General features: G+C 29.3%; 2 protein-coding genes across 6 annotated transcripts; one reads left to right on the top strand and one right to left on the bottom strand.

Moving 5' to 3' along the window:
- The first annotated feature begins 1,625 nt into the window (after window positions 1-1,625).
- LOC139820402 (insulin-degrading enzyme-like) lies at window positions 1,626-11,402 on the top strand. Its single transcript, XM_071790634.1, has 13 exons — window positions 1,626-1,806; window positions 2,393-2,887; window positions 3,475-3,677; window positions 4,252-4,500; window positions 4,624-5,019; window positions 5,492-5,601; window positions 6,047-6,191; window positions 6,661-6,771; window positions 6,846-6,966; window positions 7,101-7,301; window positions 7,694-8,010; window positions 8,321-8,530; window positions 9,652-11,402. Exons 1-13 carry the CDS (start codon window positions 1,626-1,628, stop codon window positions 9,847-9,849), a joined length of 2,937 nt encoding a protein of 978 aa, XP_071646735.1. The 3' UTR covers window positions 9,850-11,402.
- Window positions 11,403-13,615: 2,213 nt separating this feature from the next.
- Window positions 13,616-17,552, bottom strand: LOC139820403 (probable cytochrome P450 6a14). Of its 5 annotated transcripts, none has more exons than XM_071790635.1 (6): window positions 17,403-17,552; window positions 16,636-16,972; window positions 15,312-15,840; window positions 14,854-15,087; window positions 14,439-14,690; window positions 13,616-14,327 (listed from the first exon to the last, which is right to left on the bottom strand). In XM_071790635.1, the coding sequence occupies exons 2-6, from the start codon at window positions 16,966-16,968 to the stop codon at window positions 14,158-14,160; spliced, it is 1,518 nt and encodes a 505-aa protein (XP_071646736.1). In that variant the 5' UTR covers window positions 16,969-16,972; window positions 17,403-17,552; the 3' UTR covers window positions 13,616-14,157. The 5 variants fall into 5 exon arrangements, with proteins under 5 accessions (XP_071646736.1, XP_071646741.1, XP_071646737.1 ...); XM_071790640.1 differs by having other exon boundaries at window positions 14,854-15,075; window positions 17,403-17,551; XM_071790636.1 differs by having other exon boundaries at window positions 16,636-17,030; window positions 17,403-17,549.
- Window positions 17,553-17,998: the final 446 nt, after the last annotated feature.

The following is a 17,998-nucleotide window of genomic DNA, read 5'->3' as shown; positions in this document are numbered from 1 at the left end:
TACACCCAATACACAATAAATGATATTATATGAGATAAAAAATAGAAATCTTGCTTCATATATGACAAATAACTTATCTTTTTAAATATATTATTTGCCGAAGAAAATAAAATGAGTTAATAAAGCTATAAGTTGATAAAACCAAGCTCTTATTGCTAGTATTTAAAGAAATATAAACAATGATGTGTCAAACAAATCGACCTGTAATAAGGTCATCTTCGGTACGCTGACAATAAACGAACAGTATATAGTTTCGACAATAAGTCGTTATTCGAGTTATACATCGTTATACGAACGTAAGTCGGAATTTGTTGTGACATTGAATTATTCTTGTAGAAGCATTGTCAGCCGTTTTTCGGATAAATCGTTTGGTAAGTCTCGTGATGTGACACTTGGAATTGTGCCGTTAATCCCCAAGATTGCCGTGTTAAATTTAATTAATACCAAAAACTAAACGTCAGACATTCATGTAATTCCAAACAGAAGGAAGAAATTCATTTGTCTACGGATGTTCAAAGAGAGACTCATTTTCCTAATGTTTGCACTTGATTTTGCAACTTGCGTGGTATTACCTATAGAATAATTTTAAGGTTTAACTTTAATCTAAAAAGAATATTTTTATGTCTAACTATATTATTCTTTTGTATTACGTGTATAAGCTAGCGCTTCTATCATTAATCTATTTTCTCAATTATTCGAATTGATTTTTATATACGCATTAATAGAAAATCAATATTATACTTAAAAGCATTAATAAAGGTGTTTGCCTCAGCGTTCCTTAAATTTATAAAAAACAAAAGGTATGTATGTTTTACTTACTTAAAACATTCCATCAAATGAAAATTTCCTCGTCCTCAGAAAAATCGGCCAATATAAAACTTGCTGGCATATTTCTACAAATAACTTTTAATATCTGATTAGTTGTTATAATTAAAAAGATAACAAATCAAGTGTGGTCAAAAATATCGCAAATTAAAAATTATATTTATCTATGGACATTAATTTAATACAAAATATGCCGATCTTTTTGTTGATAGCTTTAAATCCTTTTAGAGTTGTAATTTATATAAAATAATAGCAAAATTTATTCAATGTTGTTATATGCAAGAAATATATTTCGATGTATAAAAAAGAAAAAGAAAAGACGTTATATGATTTTTTGAAATATTACTCTTTAAATCATATTTCAAGATAATAAAAAAAGCACATCTCGAAATGTATAATAAGAATAATTCTAATATCATTTACAATTACTTGTAAATAACAATGATAAGCTTAGTAGTACCGCGTCGTGATAATACGAGCTCGTTTAATAGTGAATATAGTCTGCACATATTTTATATTTGGCATTGCGGTACCGCTACTATACCGCTTGATATTCTTATTCAATATTTTTTAATTAATATTTTGTAATTCAGAAACTTCTCGGAAAAATAGTATAGTACAATTAATTCTTGCAAAAATATTTTTTCTTCTATAGATTCTTCGATTTCTTTTGTAAAAGGTCAATTTTGCTTCAGTTAGAATATTTTTCAGTATCGTTGTTGTACAGATATAACAAAATGCATCGTTATAGTCTTTTTATTTGAATTTCTTTCATATTTAGAAATAATATTTCCAGATCCATGGCTGCGGTGATCGACATGTCGACTAATAAATGTGTGGAAAAGCGATATAATAATATAAAAAAAAGAAGAAATGATAGTTGTCTGTACAGGGGCTTATTACTCACCAATAAGATGAAAGTTCTTTTAATAAGTACACCAACAGCTGATATGAGTGCTGCAATAATGGACGTTAATATGGGTAAACATATTATTTATACGAATACTTCATGTTTTCAGCAGATTTTATAAGAACTATCTTATACAATCACATTCTGTAATTATATTATAAATTAGAAAAATTAAGAAATATATAGAAAAATATAAGTGACTTTTATTTAGTCTATTTATTATATTTAATATCTTTTAGTTTAGTATATTAACTCTTATCTTTGTGACTTTTGGTTAATAACGTTGTATTTTTGCTATATAGTCTATAGTCTATATGAATTGAATGTTTTATGTAATTCTATATCTTCTTTTCTGAGTTGCTCTATACTGTAAATGTTAATATTATTTAATTTTTTTTTATACATTTGGTCATATTCTGTAATAACGCAAATAATCAAGAATTAATATATGTATCTATTAATGTATATCATCAAATACATTCCAAAGATTATATTCTCAACTGGCTTTTATCGATAAAAGCGCGCTTTTATTTCTGAAATGTTACAGTATAATGTAATGTAAACTATAATATCTCAGAAATAAAAGCGCACTTTTATCGATGAGAGACAGTTAAAATATGGGGGTTTATGTTATTAGAGATGAGCTGTATGTTACAGGCTGTATGTGCGATCCAGAAGATTTACCTGGATTAGCGCACCTTTGCGAGCATCTGTTATTCTTGGGAACGGAAAAATATTCTCATCAGGATGATTACTCTATGTATGTGATGGAAAAAGGCGGTACGTACACAGGAATAACACGCCCCGATCACACCATCTATTACTTTCATGTAATTCCCGAGAAATTGGAAGGCGCTTTAGATCGCCTTTCGCAGTTTTTCATAGCACCACTCTTTACTAAGATCAAGCGGGGAATAAATGATGTAAATAAAGAATACGTAAACCTTGCAATAAATGACAGCTGGCGACTTATTCAATTTGAGAAATCATCTGCGAGACCAGATCATCCGTATTCAAAATTCAACGCAGGCGATAAAGAGACATTAAACATAATACCGAAAGAAGAGGGCATTAACCTTAGAGATAGACTAAAAGAGTTTCATAAAAAGTACTATTCTGCAAATATTATGACGCTGTGTATTTATGGCAAAGGTATGGCAATAATTTACAAAGACTTGTTTATAATTAGAACATCTAATTTTTTTTATATTGTTATATCGGAAAGAATTTGAATTTTGGGATATAAACTGAATAATGATTAATGAAGTATTAGTAAATTAATAAATTAAAGTATAAAATACTTTAATTTATTAACTTACCTTTTATACTGTTAAATTTTTACGCATTTTTTTATTTTCAAAGAAGTCTTATTAATAATAGAAACCGGGGCTCATTGGCACAAGGGGCAAGTTGCCAATGTGTTCCGTTTATGTACTTACGGCGAATGAAACAATATTATCAAAAAGTTATCAAAATATTGGTCCTTATAAATTACTATCTAAAATTTTAATACTTTTTCAGATTCTCTTTAACCAGTATGTAATTATAATTATCAATATTTTTAAAAAAATCTGAGAAAAATGTTAAATATCTAATTGCAATTAAAGAAAAATATTCTATATATTTCTTGTGTTTTTGAACATTATATCTTTTGCTATAAACAGACATAATTTTTGTTGCATATTTATAATGTTTACTATAATATCAAAGTTATATCAACAAATAAATTTTTTGTTTAGAGAGTTTAGATGAACTCGAAAACATGGTAGTAAAATATTTTTGTGATATACAAAACAATGAAGTTGAAGTTCCTATATATCCTGAACATCCATTTGGAGATGAACATTTTGGCACTATATGGTACATTGTTCCCCTACAGCATATTAGAGAATTAGTCATTTCGTTTCCTTATCCTGACATTCAGCATTATTATCGGGCTTCGGTAATAAATATACTTTTCTCTTGATTTTGATACCTTATACGAATTTTACATCTTATTGTTAGTTTCATTTAAATATGATTATATATGTACATATATATATAATTATATTTAAAAAAAATTAACAATAAAATGTAAAACTCGTATAAAGTATATATATTATATGTATGTATATATTGTTATACACTCCGTGCTCCGTCCATTCTAAGAATCGCGCGCACTCGCAAACGCGTTCCGCGTATTTAAGAATAACCACTCATTTTTGTATAACGGAATATAACATTTATTCCGAACTCTCTCTACAATTCGAAAACACGTTCGCACGTCAAGAAAGCTGGGAGAGAAGAGAACTTTATCTGTCAACTAGTTGCCAAGCAACCCCGTTGCTACAGACGCCGCACGTCTTCTGCTAATCGCAGCTCGATTCAGAGCCAAAGCGACGAGGGCGTAACAATATATATATATATATATATATATATATATATATATATATACATAAAATTGTAATTATTATAACATATATAATTATGTCATATTTTATTTGACGCTCATATTTATTGCTTATTTGTTAACACAGACTGAGTATTACTTTTCTTATTTACTTGAATGTAAAGGAAAAGGGTCATTATGGTCGGCTTTATATGCCAGGAATTGGTGTACTCTCTTGAAAGCTCAAAAAACTTTACGTGGAAAATTCTGTGAGAATTTTAAAGTCATTTTCTATCTAACCGAAGAAGGTATTCGGCATACAGAAGATATTATTCAACTACTGTTTCAATATATTAATATGCTGAAGCTGAAAGGCCCAATTGAATGGATTTACGATGTAATTTTGATGAAATAAAATATAATCTTACGTGCCGGCGAATTGTAGGATCGCAATTTACCGAGCACTGTGTACTTTAATACTGTGTATTACATATGAAGTTACATGATTTTACACTTACAGGAATACAGAGATATTACAAATATGAATTTCCATTATAAGGAAGAGTCTTTGCTTAATAATTATGTGGCTTCTGCGGCCAGAGCGTTGCAGGAATATCCCATGGATGAAGTTTTGTGTGCGGAAATTGTTTGCACTGACCAGATTTGGCGACCAGATTTGATCGAGCAGGTAGTGGAATATTTGAAGCCGCAAAATATCAAAATTTACGTAATTGCAATAGAGTGCGAAATAATAGCGAATGAAAGAGAATATTGGTGCGGCGTTGAATATAAAAAGGTAAAGGTACCCAAAGAAACAATGAACATGTGGAATCACGCTGGCTATAGCCCGGATCTGACGTTGCCTTCTAAGAATGAATTTATAGCAACCACGCTTGATATTAAGCCACAAACTAATGTAATTAAAATTATTATTTTTTTCAATATTAATCCTTGACAATCACTTGATAATATTAAGCAAAATATTCCTAAAGTATAAACTTAACGTGTAATAGAATCTGTAAGTGTTAATGTAGCTTAAAACAAATTCTGTCTTCTTTACATATTTTTTATGTAATGTAATGGTTTATGTTTATGTAGTTTAATGTAATGGTCATGCAGTGTTTTTTGAATATATGTATATTTTTGCACTAACTTGAAAAGAATATACGTTAATCTTTTAGGACTAATATATACCTACATGAAACAAAGCCAAGAAACTGTGTTAAAAGTAGAAAGATGTGGTGCAAACATTTTTTGTTATAAGCGCTTGTTTTTACATATTGTCCAAATTGTCTTTTACTCATTATACATACTACCAATTTTAATCTTATTCTGTATTTGCATGTTATAATATAGGTAAATGTATATTAATAGATAAAATTTTATAGGTAGAAAGGTTTCCTATTCTTTTGGAGAATAGACCGTTTATAAAACTTTGGTATAAAAAGGACGATGAATTTCTTGTACCAAAAGCAATAATGTTATTTAAATTTTACAGGTATGGGATAAGCGTGATTGCAAAAGATAAAAGACTTCGTTGTTTTATACAATGCTGAAATATTTTTAAATAAAATTTTTAAAGTATTCTGGTAATTCATACAAATTAGACAATGAAATAATTTAATTTAATTTGTAACATACAATATGTGATTAGTACAATATATATATATATATATATATATATATATATATATATATATATAATTATATATATATAAAATAAATAATTAATTAATTATTTTTAAAACCACACATTATCATTAAAAAAATTAAACTATTTAAAATAAAATTTGTCATTATATACCTCTACGTATAAATATTGTTATTTAAAAACATCTTTAAAGATAATGATTCAACGTAGTGCTATAATCTTTTCTTTTGTAACAAAAGGAAAACATATTTTTTCATAAGTATATACAATATTTTTTGTCTTTGATTTATAGTCCGCTTACATGCATGGATCCCCTCAGTTTTAATTTGACTTATATATATGTTGAGCTACTTCTTAATTCTTATAATACATATACAGATGCTGCTAAATTGGCTGGTTTAGAATGGAAAATTACTAGTTATGATAGTGGTATAATAGTAAGTACATATATAATAACAGTAATATATTTTATATTATTTAAATTAGTTTGATTATTCGAATAAATCATTATTCATATTTATTTAAAGTTGGGAAAAATATATGTATGTACACAAAAAATATTATTAGACTACTAAGATCCAAGTTCGGACTGTAAATGGCTTATTTAATATGAATTGATTAAAATTATTATTCAATTTATTGTTATTAATATTAGTAACGCGTATGTAAACAATTGCTATTTTATATACATAAATGTTGGTTATACAAAAATTAGATGTTATTTTTTGTGTATAATTATCGTTATTTGTGCTCAATTTTGTTTCTATAAAATAATGTTTAAACAATGTTTAAATAATGTTTATCAAATATGAACACTTATTTCATGTTTCATGTTTTGTATAATGTCTTATAAAAATATTTTATAAAAAGGTAGTTATAAATTAAAAGATATAATTTCTCTTTTAGCTTTCTATACAAGGTTACAATGACAAACAATATGTGCTGTTAGAAAAAATTATTGACCAAATGTTAAATTGTAAGGTTGATCCGATAATGTTTAAAATTCTAAAGGACAATGTATGTATAATAAATGCATCAGTTTCATAAATTTAGTTAAATAGGATATTTATATATCATAGAACGGCTTACAGTATATCAGGTACTTGGCAAATTGGACTACTGGACGACCTTATTACGATACATTACATAATCTTAAGATCTTGTTGTCAGACAAAGCTTGGTATAAGGATACATTATTGGAATATACTGCTTGTAAGTGTAAACGAGAATTGATATTTCTTGTCAAAAATTATCTTCTTTTTTTTCTCAAAAATTGTTTTTAATCCTTTGCAGTATTAAAGCATATATTAATGACATATAATTAAAATTTCTGTAATAACATATAGATCTAAGTGTCGGTAGATTTCAACAGTTTGTAGCACAACTATTTAGTAAAGTGCACGTAGAGTGCTTAATACACGGCAACGTAACTGCAACAGAAGCTAAAAAAGCAGTGAACTTAATTGAGTCAAAGTTGAAAACTGCGGTGCCTAACATAGTACCTGTGTTCGAATGGCCCGTGCAGCGTGAAATTAAACTAGAAGATGGTAAGCGCATGACATAATCAAATTGTGCTTATAAAATTTGTAAAAATTAATATGTTTGCAGAATTTTTTTCAATTTATATTACAAAATTTATATTAAAATTGTAATATAAAGAATTTTATTGTTCCTTTTAATGGTCTTGTGTAGATATTATAATATCCTTAAGAAAGTAAAAATAAAAATATAAAAAGCGTAATTTATTGTAATTTATATGAGGAAAACAAATATATGTATTTGAAAATGTATGTATTAGAAAATTATTTGTTATTAATGTCATTTTATCTGCAATAACATTTGTTTCAGAAACTACTATTTAATTACTTTTTAATGAATCAATGTTGTTTATATGACGTAGTATGTAACAGTACTATACAATAATATATAATTACTCTAGGTTGTCACTTTCTATTTGAGGTAGAAAATAAGTTGAATAATATTTCTTGTACCACGGTGTACTACGCAACTGGTCTACAGTCAACGGAGTCAAATATGCTCTTAGAACTCTTGGCACAAATTATTGCAGAGCCTTGCTGCAATACATTTAAAACTCATACGTATATGTATAGAAACAAGAAAAAAGGAGATGGCCATATAGCATATAGCGGTATACATAAATTGCACTGGACGCAAGGTTTATATGTCATTGTACAAAATGACAAACATCCGCAATATGTCGAGAAACAAATTGATTCATTCGTGGATTCTATGTTGGTAAGATAATAAGAACTTATAATATATAATGTATGTTACTTGGATTAATAGATAAATATAATTAGAACTTATATATCTATTTCTAAAAAAGTCAAAGTTTATTGTTGTCGTTTTTTATTAGAACTTACATAATATAATATATGTTAACTGAATTAATAGATTAATTCAACTACATATTTTTTATTTAATTATGTCACACAATATTCTAGAATATTATATGATTAAATAAATATAACAATCCATTTATATAATGTAATAACATGAAGGTATTTATTAAAGTACCATTACTATCACTATAATTATATTTCAGGAATACATATCTACCATGTCAGCAGAAGAATTTGAGAAACACAAGAAAACTCTAGCTAAATTACGTTTGGAGAAACCTAAAACGTTAATTGCACGGAACGCTTTATATTGGAATGAGATAATGAGCCAACAATATAACTTCAATCGAGTAAATATTGAAGTAGCTTACTTAGAGACAATAACACAGCAGGAATTACTTAGTTTTTATAAGGTGACTGTTTTACTTTTAAATACAGAATATATATATATGTATATTTAGGGTGTCACAATTTAAAACAGGTTGAAAAACTCATAAAGGAGGAGGTTGATGAAAAATTGTGTCAGATGAAGGTTGTTGGATTTGAAGGGAACCAATAGATTAACTTATTAGATTATCCAGGACCCGTGTTGGGCCCAGTCAAATGTTTTAAATGGAAACTTCTATTTTTTATTATATTATTGTTTTGTACTAATTAATTTTATCAACTTTTGTCTGAAACATTTTTTTATTTGTCTAATAATTTTTGAGATACATAAGAAAAATTTGTTTATTTTTTTAATATTTACAATATTTATTTGTTAGTTTACAATATCTCGATAATTGTTTGTTGAAGGAAATGTAGTACAAAACTTTTTAACTTTATTTGGTCTCAAGAATCTGTTGCAATAGTTTCTCATTTTTTAGACACTTTTGTATCTCTTTAGAGTTTTTATGTAGTATAATAGAAGTATTTAAAGAAGTTGGGGTACTATTGCAACAGCATATTCTTGAGATGGCAAGGTACTGTAAGTTAAAATTTGAATAATTTCTTAAATCAAGTACCCGAATAAATGAGATGCATGTCTGCACATTCTACAAATAAGAATGGCATTGCCTCGAAATCTCAAGACTGAAAACTTGTGTACTATACTTTGAAGTCAAAAGAACACTGCTTAGAATGTGTTAAAAAAACTGATACAAAAAATAAATTTTGTTATGTTTACCAAGAATGCGGCGCGTAAATCGTTGTGCTTAATTGACTTGAAAAATTATTTAAACATCAACTTACAATATCTCGCTTAATATTAAACATATCCAAAAACTGTAGAGGACTTTTTGACTGAGTTTCTTACTTAGAATATGCAATTTTTCTCGATGATATACGTTAATCAAACACACTCTGTATACATACCTATATACAATACACATATGTAAATATTTAAATTCACTTAAGCTTAAATAAAAAGATTTTATCACGATAAAACAAATTGTTACTATGGAATATCGTTTTTTTATGACACTTAATTTTTTAGAAGAATGACTTTGATGGTTAAACAAATTTCATAATATATTTAATATGTAATATCTTCTAGGAAAATGTATACAACAAAACTCGAAGTAAAGTGTCAATACATATGGTATCCACGGCAATATCAACGAAAAAGAGTTCGCTTCATACTAGTGGAGTTAGTGCCAATTCGTCGACCAATAAAGACGTCAAGAAAATCAACGATATTGTGTTATTTAAAAAAAGTCAAAGTTTGTATTGTCAACTATTAAAACCGTTTTAAGAATGTTTTCCTCGAATGGACATCCGCTTTTTTAACAAGGGAAGGCTTAGGGGATCAATCATGTATCTTCTCCCCTAGGACGGAAACGTGAAAAGTGAAAAGTTTATCTCTTTTTATTCAATACCAATAGAAAGAGATAGTTACATGAAACTTTTTACTTTTCACGTTTCCGCTCTAGGGAAAAAGTTACATGATCGCTACCCAGAACTGAAGTTTCATATGTGCTTTGGCCCTTACAGACAAAACTACCGTCATATATAGCTGTACGCTATATTATGTGCTTTGGTCCTTACTCTGAATATTGATACTCCTATTTGGACGCAGACGGTCAATTGTTTTCGAAATATTTTATTAATAATTTAATGGCGTTTTTAGAGTAAAGTTTATTACGACACTCATATTTTAATATGTGTAATGTGGCTATGGTAACTGCCTTATAATTTATATAGGCTGGAGTTTAAATTCCACAATTAAATTATTTGTTTTTATACAATAATGTTTTATGATAAAAATAAATATTGTCAGTATAAAAAATTAATTATTTTAATATAAAAATTTATATTATATATAAATTATAATGTAAATAGTCATGATATAAAATGTCGTATAAATAAAATAATGAGACAGTTACCATATCCATACTACGCCACAAATACTGGTGAGTGTGTAATTGTTCTAATAAACTCTAAAGACTAAAGACTACTAAATTTATTATTAAAATATCTCGGTCATCTCGGAAACGGTTGACCGTCTGCACTCAAATAGGGGTATCATTACATTTGGGCGAATTTTCTGTCTAATCCTAATGTCTAATCTGTTTCATCAGAATCGGCGGAGTTCAGTTCTGAACTTTCCCTTTATAAGATATTAAAAAATTATAAGATACTAGTGAATTGAATAAACGCATTTGTTTATTTGCATAATTTGAGAAGAAACTTGACACATTTCTTTATTAATTTCTTTATAGAAATTAATAAATTACTTATTGGCGTAATTTATATTTGCAAAATTTGCAAATATTAGCAAAATAACCATTGAATTTATAGATCATGACGTTTGTACAATTTATTACAGAAAAAGAGTCTTATATTACTCAATTTTAATTATTATGCCATTAAAGTTTTATAAATATAGTATTCGCATAATTGACATATAAAAACTTTTTTCATGACATATGCACTTACGCATATACCTATGTATATATACACACGTGCGCGCATGTATATGCACAAATATTTTGTAAACAGTTCTGTACATTTTCCAAGTGTATCAATGTTTATGTCTTATGTATTTATTATTTTACACGATTATTTTAAATTATTTTAAATGTCTTTTAAGAAACAAAAGTAAGATAAATTAATTAAAAATAACTGTAGATTTTCGACCAAATTCCAACAACTGAAAGTTTAGCATTTATTATTGAAAATTATTTTTAGATATACACATAAGATTCGCTGATACATGATATACATGTAGACATAAATTGATCATATTTTAACGTAATACTGAAATTTATAAATAAATATATAACACGCATTTCTCAAATCGTATTTTTTCTTTCAAGATCCTTTTTCTCTAAATCTGAATCAGTGAATAGTACTGTGAATCAGTAAATAGTCACTGATATCAGTGTAAAGTATGCCACTGATTCAGGAAAAGCATACGTTACACTGATATCAGTGACTATTCACTGATTCAGATTTAGAAAGTTTATATTCTTTTTTAATAGGCAAATATTACATACTAAACATGTATATGTCGGTATATCTCGCATATATCTTCTTGCTTTTTTATTGCTATACAACAAATTTCTATATAGATAATTTATTTATCTGTATAAAGAAATAATAACGTATAAAGTATGTGAGATAACCACAATGATAAGTATAATAAACCTTTTACATTTAAGTCTCTCATTATCTTTGTTACAAATAGTATGTTTATTATATAATACTTATAGAAAAAGTCGGCATAAAATAAGTAAAAGTTAATTTTATTTAATATATATATATTGTGGTTTATAAAATTATTCTTATAACATGTCTCATTGTTTGAAAACTTGTGAAATAGCTTTCTTGTATTCTCACCGTTTCATCCCTATAATTAAATCTGGATTCCTTAAGTATGATGTAAAAACAGGCGACTGCTTTACTCTCAACGGTCGCCATCTCTTCGGCTTCAAAGAGAAGAGATGTTGCGATAACTCGGTCTATGAGATAAAATTGCATAGAAAAAAGGAAGTGTTAAATCAAGACTTATATTCTTGTATATAAGCAAGAATTTTGAAATGAGATATAAATTGTGTTAAACGAAGAAAACTTGTTTGAATGAAGATATTTATGTAGTTTAATCAAGAAAAAAAGTTGAAATTCTTATAAAAAGAATTATAGATTCTTGCTTAATACAAGAATACCTATATAAGTCTTAATTTAACACTTCTTCTCTTGTGTGTGTAATGAAATAAATTTAGCTCAAAATAAAATTCTATAACTTGTAAAAACTTACTTAAGGCTTTTGGAGGCATATTTCATATTTCTTTATTAGTTTCATTATACGAAAATTATAAAAGTATATGTAAATCTTTAAAGAATTTGCGCCGTGTGTGTCTTGTTCAATATCTTTTCTGAATTATATAATAGTTTTAAATATTCGACCTTTTCGAAAGTGGATAGTCCTCTATGAGCGAATACGGAGAAATCTTTGATAAGGACATTTTTAATTAAGTCAGGATCTCTTAAAATAAGAACAGGTGTCGTTCTAGCGAATATCCCAATTAATGGTTCGTCTTCGTACTCGTTATATATTTTCGTCAAATAATTGTCTGCGGATATCTTCGAAAATATAACATTTTTTGAAATTTCCAAATAATGGTATAGATTGTGGACCGCGGACGCCGCGTGATTTCCAAAAGTCGAAGTTCGACGTAAGGTAATAATAAAGAGTGAGCCCCGACGATCTTGATGTTTCTTCAAATACTGCGGACTGCGGAGTAGAAAAACGAAAGAAACAAGAGATTGTTTTTATTTTTTAAATATAAGCACGTGAAAGATCATCGACCTCGAGCAATGCACCTCATCGCTTACTAACAAGTAGTAAAGTAAGAATAAAAGCGAACACAGACACGTTAATGTTGTTTTAACGATTATCTAAGTGTACAATGCAGAAAAAAATAATTTAATGTACGTATACATAACATACCAACAACGCAGTGTAAAACTAAGCCGGTGTTCAGAAATTGAAAGGCTCGCTGTTAAAGAAGCGCACAATGCAGTAATTGTTCGGACGCTCGACTTGTAACGCGCACAATGTAGTACTTTGAGAGATATAAAATGAATAATAATTTTTCATTAGTGTAATTGGTGTCGATATTGTTTTACTCGTCATTCCAATGTTTCGGGGAAGAGAAAATACCGCGCCGGAGAGTCGAGAGATCGATTTCTCCATTTTACTTACTTTTCCATTCGAAACGACTCCAATTTCCGGCTTCTTCGTTTGACGATGATGTGCGGATGTGTAACATAGCGACTTCTTTCTACATACATGCGAGAATGAAATTTAAGAATTTGTTATTTTTCTTCTTTCTTTCTGAAATTGTCGATTCGATTGTTGGAACAAGTGATAAACGTGACGTACGTATTATACTGTCGTACTTGAATACACAGGGTGTCGCGGTCTTGAATGCAAATTGCATTCGCGATAATGCCACGTATCAGCTCGTAAATGTGTTTGCACTAGCGTTCGCAACAATGTGACCGTTAATACTAACCTGTCGCCATCCAAGTCGTGCCAAATTATAAGCGGAGAGAACGTGGACGAATGTAATAATTCGAAAACGTATACGTTATAGAACGTATTTTCCGTTTTTTCCGCACAAGAGCCTATCTTGCACGGCGCGCTATCGGAAAAACATTCCATACTTCATGGCTCTAGTGGACTCGAACCTGGTCCCACAGATTACGAGTCTGGAGCTCTACCACTAGACCACACTGCCGCCCTAGATTATATACCTAATATATTACAATTAAATTTAAACGACTTAATTGCTGTCTGACTGATGTCGCGATGAGAAATTACTATACGATGTCAGTAAGATAAGTACTATACATACATGTGTTGTAGTGGAAAAAGTGACTCTTATTATTACATCTCTTGACAAAGATTTTCTTAACCATTTTTTATATACGTATGTTTTATAAGAGAAAATGAGAGAGAGAGAGAGAGAAAGAAAGAGAGACAGAGAGAGAGAGAGAGAGAGAAAGAGAGACAGAGAGAGAGAGAGAGAGAGAGAGAAAGAAAGAGCTAGTTAAATTAATCTCGATTGATTTTAATTATTGTTAAGTAAACTCCATTTTTCGGTGTTATTATAAAATTGTCACGCAAGACTAAAGGTATTTCCGTTTTCTTACAAGGCTCGACTTTGTAGTTTCGTAATATCTTTATGAGTCCAAGTTTAGTCTGATAAACAGCGAAACGGGAACCTGAAATAAAAATTGATCATCGTGTAAACCAGATCACAATTAAAAATCTTTTCCGGTTGAAAATGGCGCAAAGAGAAATGAAGGGTGACATTTAAATTAATTTTACTGCACCAATGCAATTTCTTTGTCCGTCACCGAAAGGTAGATAAACCATCGGATGCCTGCTTCTCACAGCTTCCTCATTAAATCTTTCTGGATCGAAGACATCCGGTTCTGGATAAATGTTTGAATCTCGATGCATAGCGTATATAGGAATCCATATTATTTGGCCTTTCGGTATACTAACTTTGGTACCATTGAAAGTATAACTCGACATCGTTTTTCTCGCATAGAGAAACGCAGGTGGATACTTTCGTAAGACTTCTATATTGAAAATAGTTCAAACTATCTGTTTAAATGCATTTGTACGCAATAAAAAACTACAATTTATATAGTTTTATCAGCAATGAAATTATTATTATAATGCCGCTGCAAAGATCGATGTTGTCACGCGGTCCTTCATTTATTTAAATTTTCTTTTTGATACCTTTGAATACTTTATCCAAGTAATTCATTTCCTTGATGTTTGTATATGTTAAATTGCCAGCAAGTTTTATATATTCCTGATCAATTTCGTCACGCAACCTGTCCTGTATTTTCTGATTTAAAGCCAGCTCGTAAAACGCGTTAGCCATCGCTGTCGATGAGGTTTCAAAACCAGCAGCGAAAAACGCATATGCTTGAGAAACCATCAAACTGTCGGTCAAATCTAAAAGAATGTCTTTAGAAATATCTTTCAATTTCCTACTTTAAATGTTAAGAATTGCGACTAATTTAATTATTAGTAACTGAGATATAACCAATTGGACGTTGCTCCAATACGAAATTTTACACTTTGTCTCGCTATAATTACAGAATTATATTTTGGATGCAACTCTCGTATAGCTCTCCGTCTAACAAAATTTTCAAACAATAAACAGCAAAAAAAAAGCAAATAATATTTACCGATATCGCCCATTTTATCCGAATGTTTCTTCAATTCGCGTAGCGTGTCAATGAAATCTTTTCTAACAATATTATTCTTTTGTCTGTAGTCCATAGTCTCCAGGACAATGCGCATGAAGAATCTGGTGATCTCCGATTGCGGCAGGATGTAGCCATAGAGAACATCGAAGAGCCACGGCAAGTAGTCCTTGATGATGATTCGTACGCGATCGCAGAAGGGCTTATGGAACACATTTCTCCCTATCCTGCGAAATTCGCTGTCCTCGTTCGACATTGCGTCCATCTCGATGCCGAAGACGCACCTACCGATGACGTCGGTCGTGTATTTGGCCGTCATCTCGACACATTCTATAAACTCATTTTTGTTCACTAATTTTTCCACGTATTGGACGAGATGGTCAGAGCACTCTGATATTAACACGAACATCTCCTTTAGTTTACGGGATGTAAAAGCAGGCGTCAGCTTCGCTCTTAATGGTCGCCATCTTTTTGAATCCAGTTCGAAAAGATTTTGCGATAGCGGATCGCCCTGCATAACAAAAAGAAAAATGCAATTGAGTAAATTTAGCTCAAAATTAAATTCCACCGCATTACAAAAACTCGCTTAACCCTCAACATCCCAACGTCGAGACTCGATTTCGTTTCAACAGCTCCATGCTTACGGAAAAATTATACTACAAAACAACTACTGTAGTTACGAAAGAAGTACATGAAACAATAGCTTTTTCATAGCTTTTTCCATAAAGGCAGCGTCAAGTCAGATTTGTCATAAAGTTCTTATATACTTTACTCTGTATTTTTTAAATTAAAAGTATTTCATATGTGTGTGCTTATTATGATTTAATATTTATATTATATAAATATTTATTTTTGTCTCGTCATCGTTAAATATTTAACAAATTCGCATTTTTGGCATCCATGTGAAAGAAAATTGTTTCTTTTCCTGTAAAGGAAAACTTGGACTTCATCCAAGCGAAAGTTTCAAACAATATCATGCATTATTAAAATTTAAAATAAAATGTAATAAATTATTTTTTAACTATATTAATATTTATAATATATATGCAATATATTCTCTATCTCCTGTATATACATATATAAAAATTAAATTTAATAAAAAAGTATTTAAAATTTTTATTGCAGAATTCTTTGATTTTCTGGTACAAGTGGAGCAAAATGTTTTTGTCACGCAAGGGGTTAAGGGTAAGACTTCTTGAAGCAAATCTCACGATTTTCATCATTCAAAATGTATAAAGATGTATCAAAATTTTCACAAAAAGCACTTTGTTTAGATTTCTAATCAAACAACTTAAAGTATACGCACCCTGTCGTGAGAGACGAACCCTCTTTCGGAGAATATGGAGAAATCTTTGATAAGAATATCCTTGATTAAATCTGGATGTTTCACGATAAGTATGGGCGTCCTGCCATTGAATATCCCAACCAACGGTTCATCTTTGTAGTCGTTGTACAGTTTTTTCAAATAATCGTTGAAGGATATCTTTCCAAGTACAACGTTTTTGAAAGTGCCGAATCCTGGTATCGGTCGTGGACCAGGAACGCCGCGTGATTTCCAAAAGTCGAAAGTCGACGTGAAAAAATAATAAAGAGCGAAAATTACGGCGGCGATGCCGCACAAAATTTCGAAGGGTTCCATTGTCCTGCAAATGTCAATCAATTATCATGAATAATCTTTATTGAAGAAATAGAGAAATCAACCTATTAAATAAATAAATTACCATTTTAAAATGTTATAAAAGTTGATAAAATTCAAATAAAATGTATGCTTAACAACGTATAATGATGTTATATTAAATGTTTCAAACGTAAGGCTTATGAAGAATACACGTGAGATTCGATTAATGAAGATATGAGGCGGGATTCTGTAACTCCTTAACAGTTTCGATATCGTTGCGCAGCTCTTTTTACCATATAATACCTGCAACTATATCGAACCTGTCGCGAAGGAGTTACAGATCCGCTAATGATTTCATCGCTAAACAATAAAGGAAATAAAGTAATAAAAAAGTTTATCGAAGTTTAGCCTGTAATTTATATTATCTTTATCGGTTTTAAAGATTTATAAATTACTTAAGGAAAGTGAGAAATAACTGTCCAAATATTAATACACATTATACTCTCTCGATTGTTTTTATATTTTCACTTTAAGAAATAAATAATTTTCGTATCTAAAAAAACCAGTTATAAGTGTCACTTTTATTTTATCAACGAAAGAACTGTTCAAAATTCGCTATGCTATTGCCTTTTGTAACTTACGCTAATATATGTGCACAAATAGCTGAATAAAATTTAAAAAAATTAGATAACAATATGCTGAATAAATGAATTTTAATATTACATGTTGTGTAAGAATAGCAAACCACAAGCAAAACATATGACAAAGCAAATAATGTTTATGCGCAGAAGTACATAAAACAAAAGAGAAAATTAAATTAAAACTCATAATTTCATAGGAGTGCAAATTAAATAAAAATTGCAAGTAAAACAATATGTCTCATTCTTCGAAAATGTGTAAAATATCTTTCTTGCAGTATTCTCACCTTTTCGCGAATGGAAAGTCCTCCATCAACAAACATGGATAAGTCTTTGATAAGGACATCTCTAATTAAATTTGGATTTTTTACTAAAAGAAGCGATGTCTTCTTGTCGAATATTCCATATAACAG

The sequence above is a fragment of the Temnothorax longispinosus genome, chromosome 10, assembly GCF_030848805.1.
Source record: "Temnothorax longispinosus isolate EJ_2023e chromosome 10, Tlon_JGU_v1, whole genome shotgun sequence".
Classification (NCBI taxonomy): Eukaryota; Metazoa; Arthropoda; class Insecta; order Hymenoptera; family Formicidae; genus Temnothorax; species Temnothorax longispinosus.
This window is presented reverse-complemented; position numbering and strand designations above follow the sequence as displayed.

Excerpts from the sequence above, each read along its gene's own strand:
- LOC139820402 (XM_071790634.1), top strand. The coding sequence starts at position 1,626 with ATGGCTGCGGTGATCGACATGTCGACTAATAAATGTGTGGAAAAGCGA. Across the intron at positions 5,602-6,046 it reads ATGTTATTTAAATTTTACAG|TCCGCTTACATGCATGGATC; the intron begins GTATGGGATAAG and ends TTTGATTTATAG. Across the intron at positions 8,011-8,320 it reads CATTCGTGGATTCTATGTTG|GAATACATATCTACCATGTC; the intron begins GTAAGATAATAA and ends ATTATATTTCAG.
- LOC139820403 (XM_071790635.1), bottom strand. The coding sequence starts at position 16,968 with ATGGAACCCTTCGAAATTTTGTGCGGCATCGCCGCCGTAATTTTCGCT. Across the intron at positions 14,691-14,853 it reads CTTGGATAAAGTATTCAAAG|AAGTCTTACGAAAGTATCCA; the intron begins GTATCAAAAAGA and ends TTTTCAATATAG. Across the intron at positions 14,328-14,438 it reads CGGACAAAGAAATTGCATTG|GTTCCCGTTTCGCTGTTTAT; the intron begins GTGCAGTAAAAT and ends TTTTTATTTCAG.